Genomic DNA, 9,567 nt, shown 5'->3' with positions numbered 1-9,567 from the left:
TTTCCTCGGGGGGGGGGGGAAGTAAAAATAAAATCACTTCGTGGTAGGAAGGCGACACTCATCTATAATCCAAGAGCGAAATATTGGTGGCATCTGAAGCCAAGTCAAAGGATGGATGAAGGGCCAAGACTCAAAAGTTGAATTCCTCGCTTGGAAGTTTTGAAAGAGCCTGCCTCAAGAGGGTACCTGAAAATGGATTGGCTTTCCAAGTCCCATAATTCCCTTCTAAATTTGGTCATTCCTTGAGGATTGTTTGAAATCAAAATCTTGCAATTTAGGTAGAGGAAAGCCTGGTTCAAATGTGTACAATATAGATAGTCCTCGACTTACAACAGTTCATTTAGTGACCATTCTAAGTTACAATACTGAAAAAGAAAAAGACTTATGACTGTGTTTCACAGTTTTTACAGCATTCCCCATGATCATGTGATCAATATCCAGATGCTTGGCAACTGGTTTATATTTATGACCGTTGCAGCATCCCAGGTTCACGTGATCACTTTTTGCGACCTTCTGAAAGCAAAGTCAATGGGGAAGCCAGATTCACAACAGCTGGGTTACTAACTTATCAACTGCAGCGATTCACTTAAAAACTGTGCCAAGAAAGGTTGCAAAATGGGACAAAACTCACTTAACAAATTCTCACTTAATAACATAAATTTTGGGCTCAATTGTGGTTGTAAATTGAGGACTGCCTGAACAGTTCCAGTTAGAAATAAGGCATTTCTCGATAAGTGGGACAGATCATGGTTTTGAACAGTGTCAAGCTCCCACACACAGCAAATACACTTTTGGAAACAATGGAAATCAGTCGATACTGGACTAGTAATGCAAAGGCTATTTTCAAATGCAGAGGAAAGAAGCAATATGTTATAGGGAAAAAGAGACCCAGATTAAATTGACCCTACAGTTTAATTGGACAGTCGCTAATAATCATAAATACTATTGTAACATTCTAATTTTTCCATTGATTTCTATAGGCAGGCTCGCTTCTACTCTAATCTATGTTTTCCTCTTACTGCAGTGGAGAATCATGAATCGATAACAATAACCTAAAAACTAGCAGAAGCCTGTGGGTAAAGGCAACCATCTAAACTAAGCAATGTTTTATTTTTAAATTTTTGGCCCTTTAAGATGGGTAGACTACAACACTCAGCATTCCACAGCAAAACATACCGGAGAAGTGCTGGCTGAGGAATTCTGGGAGTTGAAGTCCACTCATTTTAAAGTGCTCAAGTTTGGAAAAGAAAAGAAAAAACAAACGACTGAACGGAGTGGCACCCAGGCGGGACCGTCAACGACAGCGGAGCAAACTTAGGGCTGATACATTAGAGGGTTCCAAGTATTCTTTTTCACCAAATCTAGAAAAATAACAGGCGGCTTTAAAAAATAAGCCACGCTTCATAATTCGCGCTACCAACCGGCTCGCTTTCGGCTCTCTTCTCTTCCTTGCTCTCTTTCGCCTCCCCAGAGGTGACGTCTCGTCCTCTGACACGTGGCTTTGCACATTGTAATGTTGCCTTCCGCCGTTTGGATGCCTGGACGGATCCGCAGACTCTTCTCTCTCTGTCGTTCTTGCGGGGATCCGGAGTTCGTTCTTGAGGGGATCTGGACCGCTAATGCTTGTCGGGTCTCTGGCGTCCTTTGTAAGGAGAACCTGTTCGGAAACTTTGGTAGGATCTGAGTTTATCGTATGGGCGGGAGATGGGAAATAATCCACAACTGGGTGTGTGTTAATCAGTGTGTTAGTAAGTTTTGACTCCGGATGACTGCAGTTTTCTTGGCAAAGTTTTCCGAAGTGGCTCGCCAATGCGTCCTTCCTGGACCTAAGAGAGAGAGAGAAAGAGACTGGCTCAAGGTCACTCAGCTGTCTGTACACCTGAGGCAATACTTAGTAATATTTTCATACTTTGCTTTACTAATCGATCGCTTGGGATCTTTCTTAACATACCTCTAGTGAAATTATGTGTCCAAATACAGCTGACAGTGGAACAGAGGAAGGATGTGAGGGAACAGCCACAGCATGCTAGGATGCCTGTGCTTTACTAAACCTATTATTTACACCCTGCCAACAAAAGTGTGTATAGTCAAGGCTATGGTTTTCCCAGTTGCAATGGATGGCTGTGAAAGTTGGACCATAAGGAAGGCTGAGCGCCAAAGAATTGAGGCCTTTGAACTATGGTGCTGGAGGAGAAGACTCCAGCAAGTCTTTTGGACTGCAAGACGAACTTACTGGTCAGTCTTAAAGGAGATCATCAACCCTAACTGTTCTTTAGAAGGCCAGATCCTGAAGATGAAACTCAAATACTTTGGCCACCTAATGAGAAGAAAAGACTCACCGGAGAAGAGCCTAATTCTGGGAAAGACTGGGAGCAAAAGAAGAGGAAAAAAGAGAGAATGAGATGGAGTCACCAAAGCAATAGGCGTGAGCTTAAATGGACTCAGGAGGATGGTAGAAGGCAGGAAGGCCTGGAGAAACATTGTCCGTGGGGTCGTGATGGATCGGACACAACTTGGCCGCTGACAACAACAACTAAAACTATTTCTTTGGGCCTTTACTAAACCTATCTCTATTTTGGGATAGAGGTTTACTGTCTGTTTCACTACAGATCCCAGATATCCCAGCTCATTAGCTGATTGATCATGTATCAAGTCTTGGCAACAACATAGTTAGATTTTCTCTGTGATGATCTCCCTGTAACCTGGTCCGTCAGTGATCCAAGAGTAATAGAGTACTGACAGTAACTGACTGTGACCTGCAAATATCCCTTAGAGAATGCAAATCATACCCCTACCCAGTAATTAAAACAGTAGAAAACATAAGCATGGAAACCCTTCTTGGCCTTCCTAAAGAAGGATGCCTTTGTGTATAAGTAGACCTCGGCCTGTGCTAATTTGTTCAGTAACTGTTCAAAGTTATGGTTGAAAGTACGGTCATAAAACTGATCATAAAGTGGCAACATTGTAGGAACCCTCTGATCACATGATTATGATCCAGGTATTTCCACAGCCTGCCATGGCACCCCATGCCCCTTACCTTGGATTCCTACCACTTCCAGTTTAACAACCCAGGCATATTGGGGTTACAACAGTGTTGTGGCCCAGCAGGATCTGGTTGAGCTGCTGGTGGATTCGGATAGCGAGAAACCATATGAGTCTGCCCTGGACGATGTGGAGGACCCTTGGCAGGGTTCAGACTCAGAGTAGGGACCAGAGAGGCTGGTTGGCCACCAGGAGGCACCTGAGGCATGGAGCAGTGGAAAGGATCAAAGGCAATTTGTCCCTAATGCTAGATTGAGAAGGGCTGAGAAGGAAGCAGCAACTCACAGAAGATGATTAAGCACAGGTGGTTGTGGATTGGCCCCTCCCAAGCGAGATTATAGGTGAGGCGTTGGGAGGGGACATTTGCAGGAAACAACCATTTGAATTAGTAGTTAAGAAAATCTATCTGTGTATTCTAGCTGTATTTGTTCGTTTGGACTATCTGCGTTGCTTCATTTAAATTATCTGTGTTCCTGCAGAGATACTTTATTGAACGTGAGTTGCCTGGGCCCTCAGCCAAAGGATTCGTTATCTCAGTAAATTAAACAGTGGCAAACAGTCAAGCCTGTGTTTTGGTTTATTCACAGGCTGGTGGGTCAGAACACAACAGTAAGCAGGAGTCCTGGCATAATGTGATACTGCATTTCATGACCAAACTACTCACCTACAGCAATCCCTGTCCCAATTGCTGGAAGATTTCCTGTATATTAAGACCCTCATATAATAATATAGCTGTCACTTCAAAATGAGGTGGGCGGCAAATAATAAGTCAAATAAAGGAGTGATTCTCTTGAAGGCATAGGTCAGATTCTACAGGTTCTGTAAAAACAAGGTATGTGGTCTTCCCTTCCTCTCAAGCCATAGGGAAGGGCCATGCCAATAGCTCCTCAATCAGCCAATAGAAAATTGCAGCCTCTGATCTCAACAACACCAAGTTCATGAATGAGGGCATTGTAGATTTGTGTGTGTGTGTGTGTCCCTCCCTTCCTCCCTCCCTACTTACTTTGTGCTGGAAGAGGGTAGAAACCCCTTATTTAAAATTACAGCAGCTATGACACATTCTGTATGCCTTTGGTGGGCTGGGAATAAACATTATAGTTGCTTCATGAAGAAGATGTCTCTTAAAAATCGGTCATCTCTGTGCTATTGTGAGTTTGTGAGAAAGACCCCTGATTTGTAAAACAGTCTCAAATACTATATGTTCTTGCCATGGTCCATTGTTGCTTTGACTTCAGTGGTCTGCTCTGTATCTATATATCCCAATTCTGCTTTGAGACTGCTGAAATATTATTTTATCTCCAAATTTCTTATACATCCCATAACTCTGGCTAGTTAAAAGATTGATTCCTGCTGGGGAAAACCATGTCTTAACTTCTACTATGTTTTCTTCTTCTTCTAAGGTCCAGAACCATGCCTGCTGGTATCAGTTGGCCTAAGTACTTGAAAATCCTTACTGCAACCATGTTGTCCATGCTTGCCGGTGCACAAACCGTCCACAAATTTTACAAACCTGACCTCGTAAGTGCCTCCCACCCCCCCTTGATTGCTGTCTTGTCTTCTGCTTCAGAAAGAGAGGCTTGTTAGAGATAACATACAATTGGATATTTCTTTTATCCCTTAGGATACATCGCATGGCTCTTTGGTGATTGCCTTACCTCACCTGCAAGCCTTGTCTTTTGCAGAGAGGAGAGCTATGTAGGAGGTTACTTTTATGGCTTAGCTATAAGTCCGTGATGGCGAACTTATGACATGCATGCCACAGGTGGTACGCAGAGCCCCAGTTCAGCTCCACCACACATGTGTGTGTGCCTCCTGTCAGCCAGCTGGTTTTTGGGTCTCTGCCGCACATGCACATGCACAGGGGGGAGGGGTCACGTGGGCATGTGCAGGGGGGGGAGGCCACAGCCCATTTTTGGTCCCAGGTGGCTGCAGAGAGGCCTAGTAAGCCAAAAATGGGGCGCAGGGAGATACGCGGGGAACACAAGGGCGGTGGTGTCGGGTGCGCATTGCATTATGGGCGCAGGTGGGTGCTTTCGGCACGTGAGAACAAAAAGGTTAGCCACCACTGCTATAGATTCTTCTCCCTAGAACTTTATCCAGATGTGTGTTTTTAAAAAAGAAATCAAATTTTAAAAAATGAACACACTTTTTTCTTTACTCAGAACTTGGAAATGTGTCTTATCGTTTCATTTAAGTTACTTCTGTGTTAGTTGACAACATGTGCTGTATCTCTTTCTCTGGGAGGTCAAAGCAGTACAAATGGGCACTGCCACCCTTTTATCCATAGAACAATCCTATGGAGCAATTAGTTGGGAAAGCAAAACCGGCCCTAAGCACTTGGCCTAATTTGCCCTAAGACTTGGCAAACATGGCTGTAAAATCTAGAAACAGCCATTTTTAAACAAATTAATGGTTTTATTATAAATAAAAATGTTGATAGTTTGGATTTCAGATATCGACGGCTTATTAAAGATGCCTGTTGTGCTCCATTTTCTCTATGTATGAGATGCATCAAAAAGCTTTTTAAGTGGTCACAGCTGGGGTAATTTGTCACTTTCAGTTCAAGTTGCTTCTGGGAACTAGTCATTGAACATAGAACATGGAATAATAGAGTTTGAAGGGACCTTGGAGGTCATCTAACCCAGTGGTCTCCAATCTTGGCAACTTTAAGACCTGTGGACTTCAACTCCCAGAGTTCCTCAGCCAGCTTTGCTGGCTGAGGAACTCTGGGAGTTGAAGTCCACAAGTCTTAAAGTTGCCAAGATTGGAGACCACTGATCTATCCCCCTGCTTGAGCAGGAGATCCTATATCATTTCAGACAAATGGCTTTCCAGTCTCTTTTTGAAAGCCTCCAGTGATGGAGCGGCCACAACCTCTGAAGGCCAGCTGTTCCTTTGGTTGGTTGCTCTCACTGTTAGAAAAGTTCTCCTTAGTTCTAGGTTGCTTCTCCCCTTGGTTAGTTTCCAACCATTGTTTTTTTTTTGTCTTGTTTTTTGGTGCTTTGGGAAATGGTTTGACTCCCATGTCTTTGTAGGAGCCCCTCAAATATTGGAACAGTGCTATCACGTCTCCTCCCCTTAGTTCTTTTCATTAGCCTAGACATACCCAATTCCTGTAACTGCGCTCTGTATGTTTTAGCCTCCAGCTCCTTAATCATTTTTGATGCTCTTCTCTGAACTTTTTCCAGAGTCTCAATATCTTTTTTTATATTGTGGTGACCAGAACTAGATGCAGTATTCCAAGTGTGGTCTTACTAAGGCTTTGTAAAGTGGTACTAGAACCTTCATCTGATCTTGATTCCATCTCTCTTAATGCAGACTAGGATTGCATTGGTTTTTTTTTGGTTGCTGCCACATAGTTGGCTCATATTTAAGTGATTGTCCACTAGGACTTCAAGATCCCTCTCAAGATCCCTCTCGCAGTTACTGGCACTAAATGTTCACCAAGTCATCTATACAGTTGGGTGTTTTTTAACCTAAGTGTAAAGTCTTATTTTTATCTATGGCGAATTTCATTTTGATAGGGCCCAATGTTCAAGTGTGTCAAGATCTTTTGGGTTCTTGAGCTTGTCTTCTGGCATGTTGGCGACTCCTGCCAGCTTTGTGTCATCTGCAAATTTGATAGGTTCCCTTTCAATTCCCTCTAGATTGTTTATGAATGTATTGAAGAGTACTGGGCCTAAAACGGAACCGTAGGGCACCCCACTGCTTCCGAGCCAAGGTGGCGCAGTGGTTAGAGTGCAGCACTGCAGGCTACTTCAGCTGACTGCAGTTCTGCAGTTCGGCTGTTCAAATCTCACCGGCTCAAGGTTGACTCAGCCTTCCATCCTTCCGAGGTGGGTAAAATGAGGACCCGGATTGTTGGGGGCAATATGCTGACTCTAAACTGCTTAAGAGAGGACTGAAAGCCCTATGAAGCGGTATATAAGTCTAACTACTATTGCTATATTCTCTCCATGTGGATGTAGTTCCGTTGAGGACTAGATGTTGAGTTTGTCAGCCAGATAGAAACCCACCTGGCTGTGGTACTGTCATAGTCTGAAAATGAATAGTCACTGTAAGTTTCTAGTAAGAGTGCTAAATATAATCTGGAATTCTAAAATGTGTGGATTGACATGGACATGTGATGGATTTGTTTTTGGATATTATTTATTCATAGACACCAGAAATTCCTCCGGAAGCTGGGAAGCTCAGAACAGAACTACCAAGTCTAAAAATGAATGAGCCAGTTCAACCTTTACAACCACGATCATGAAAGCATCAACGTTGCATCCTCCATAAAGTGTTCCTTAGTAGGATTTATCATCTGATCGTGTACAATTGGAAAATCATGCATATTTAAAAGGACTTATTTTGTATCTGTATTGTTTTCTTGACTCCAAGACTGCCTCCCCTACTGCCTGCTCCCCCCCCCCCCCCAAGGGTGACTCCCTGCTCAGCTAGTTATTTCCCCTAAAAAATTCTTTGCAGGATGTATTATGTTTTGGAGGATGCTGGGATATCTCTCTATATAATAAGTTCAATTACCATTTAAAAAGCAAATGTTTGGAAACGTTTTGCTATAAGCCAATTGAACAAGGTATCCATTTGAAGATTTAGCCTCACTGCTGTACTGCAATATGGTTTTCTGCAAAACATCCTGTGTCAAAAACATAGAAATTTTATTTCAGTGATATTTGTTCTTGACTATTTTGAATTTTCACAATCAACTTCTAATATTAAATGCAATGTTTAAATATAGTTTCTGTAAGTGTCAATTCATTTCTAGACATAATTCACTGTATTCCTTTCGGCTGGAAACTTATGGGAACTGTAGTCAGCACACTTGGTGGACACTAAGCTGGGGAAAGCTGGTCTATTTATTTTGAAGATTTGATTCAGAATAGCAGCATTAAGTGCAAAAGGCCTCCGACTCTTCCAAAATACTATACTGTTCGTATATACTAATACAAATACTATACAGACTATTCAAAAATTGTCCCGTGTATTTAATTGGAAGCATTTTATTGTAAACATATTTTCAATTTTCTGTGTATTTTGCATTGCAGTTATTAGAACTATTTTAGCAGTCAATAGAGATAGTCCTCAACTTACAAGTTCATTTAGTGTACGTTCAAAGTTACAACGGCACTGAAAAAAGTGACTCATGACTAGTTTTCACTTACAACCTTTGCAGCATCCCCTTGTCACATCATCAAAATTCAGAGTTGGAAACTAACTCATATTTATGAAAGTTAGTGTCCCAGGGGCATGTGATCACTTTTTGTGACCTTCTGACAAGTAGTTCATGGGAAAGCCAGATTCACTTAAGAACTACAATGATTCACTTAACAACTGTGGCAAGAAAGGTCGTAAAATGGGACAAAATTCACTTTAAAATGTCTCACTTAGCAACCTAAATTTTGGGCTCAATTGTGGTCCTTAAGTTGAGGATTACATGTATACCTAACCTTAAATATGTGTAGCAAATATTTTCTTGAACTGTGTAAGTGGGATAGCACCTTGATGGGGCAACTGAAAAGAACAAGTCATCATTTATACAGTCTTTATATACATATTTTTATTCTTATGTCTAACAGAAGTATTTTGATTCTACAGCTGAGCAAAATCCTCTATTCAACCTGGGTCTAAATACGTGTATTAAAATGAGGGGGGAAACAAATTTTAACATTGGAAACTACAGAATCTAGGAATGAAATTTAAACATTTACTTGATGATAGAACCGCAGCAACTCCTTGTATTAACACTGCTCAAGTCATCAAGTTTTATTACTGTTAACTCAGATTATCTTCCATTCACATAAAAGCATTGAATAAGGTAACAGAAACACCATGCTACAAGTAGAAATTATTTATGAGGAAGCATGAAAAAGGGCATACAACATGCCTATTATGGCATGCAATGACTTCAGTTAGTATTGTACTCTTCTGCAAAGATGCACATAGCTAGTTTTATTGTCTTAGGCGTCTTCTTGAAAATGACCAAATTTCTATTTCTCATTTATTTCACTTTAAATATTACATATGTGAAATTTGGCTGAGGGTGTAATTGGCTTAAAATTATCCAATCTGCATCGTAAAGATATGTCAGAATTCAAGTCCATTTAGCTCTCAGGATATGATAGATGCAATCAGCAGGACGAGCAAAAGTCTCCCACTGTATATAAAACCATTATTTGCTCCTTGTTTAAAAATAGATGCCAATTAGCTTGATAGAAGTCATTCATTTTTGAGTATCTAATGGCTTACTTTATCATAAAGCATCTCTGTAGGGTAATAACACACTTTCCCTCCAGCAAAATGTAACCCAAATTGTGCTCTTCCATCATGAAGGGAATATATTACAATGGTTCACACAACAAAGCTTAAATGGTATTTTACTAAATCCAATGTATTTAAGACTTGTTCAGAGAAAAATTAGGAGGAATTGCTGCAAAAGACTTCCTAAGTTTTGCCAACCAGCTAAAAATAGATTCCATTAAGCAGAAGCTTGCCTTAACAGGCTAAGATTCTGGTACAAATTTT

The 9,567-nt window shown here is 41.3% G+C and overlaps 1 protein-coding gene across 2 annotated transcripts; it reads left to right on the top strand.

Moving 5' to 3' along the window:
• The first annotated feature begins 1,481 nt into the window (after window positions 1-1,481).
• Window positions 1,482-7,782, top strand: UQCC6 (ubiquinol-cytochrome c reductase complex assembly factor 6). Of its 2 annotated transcripts, none has more exons than XM_087723075.1 (3): window positions 1,482-1,646; window positions 4,443-4,560; window positions 7,202-7,782. In XM_087723075.1, exons 2-3 carry the CDS (start codon window positions 4,453-4,455, stop codon window positions 7,295-7,297), a joined length of 204 nt encoding a protein of 67 aa, XP_087579201.1. In that variant the 5' UTR covers window positions 1,482-1,646; window positions 4,443-4,452; the 3' UTR covers window positions 7,298-7,782. The 2 variants fall into 2 exon arrangements, with proteins under 2 accessions (XP_087579201.1, XP_013931631.2); XM_014076156.2 differs by having other exon boundaries at window positions 1,485-1,673.
• The last annotated feature ends 1,785 nt before the right edge of the window (window positions 7,783-9,567 follow it).

The sequence above is a fragment of the Thamnophis sirtalis genome, unplaced genomic scaffold, assembly GCF_051295495.1.
Source record: "Thamnophis sirtalis isolate CommonGarterSnake01/CBP01778 unplaced genomic scaffold, rThaSir2_p1.2 scaffold_9, whole genome shotgun sequence".
Classification (NCBI taxonomy): domain Eukaryota; kingdom Metazoa; phylum Chordata; class Lepidosauria; order Squamata; family Natricidae; genus Thamnophis; species Thamnophis sirtalis.
Note: the sequence above shows the minus strand (reverse complement) of the source record. Positions and strands in the feature narration are given on the sequence as shown.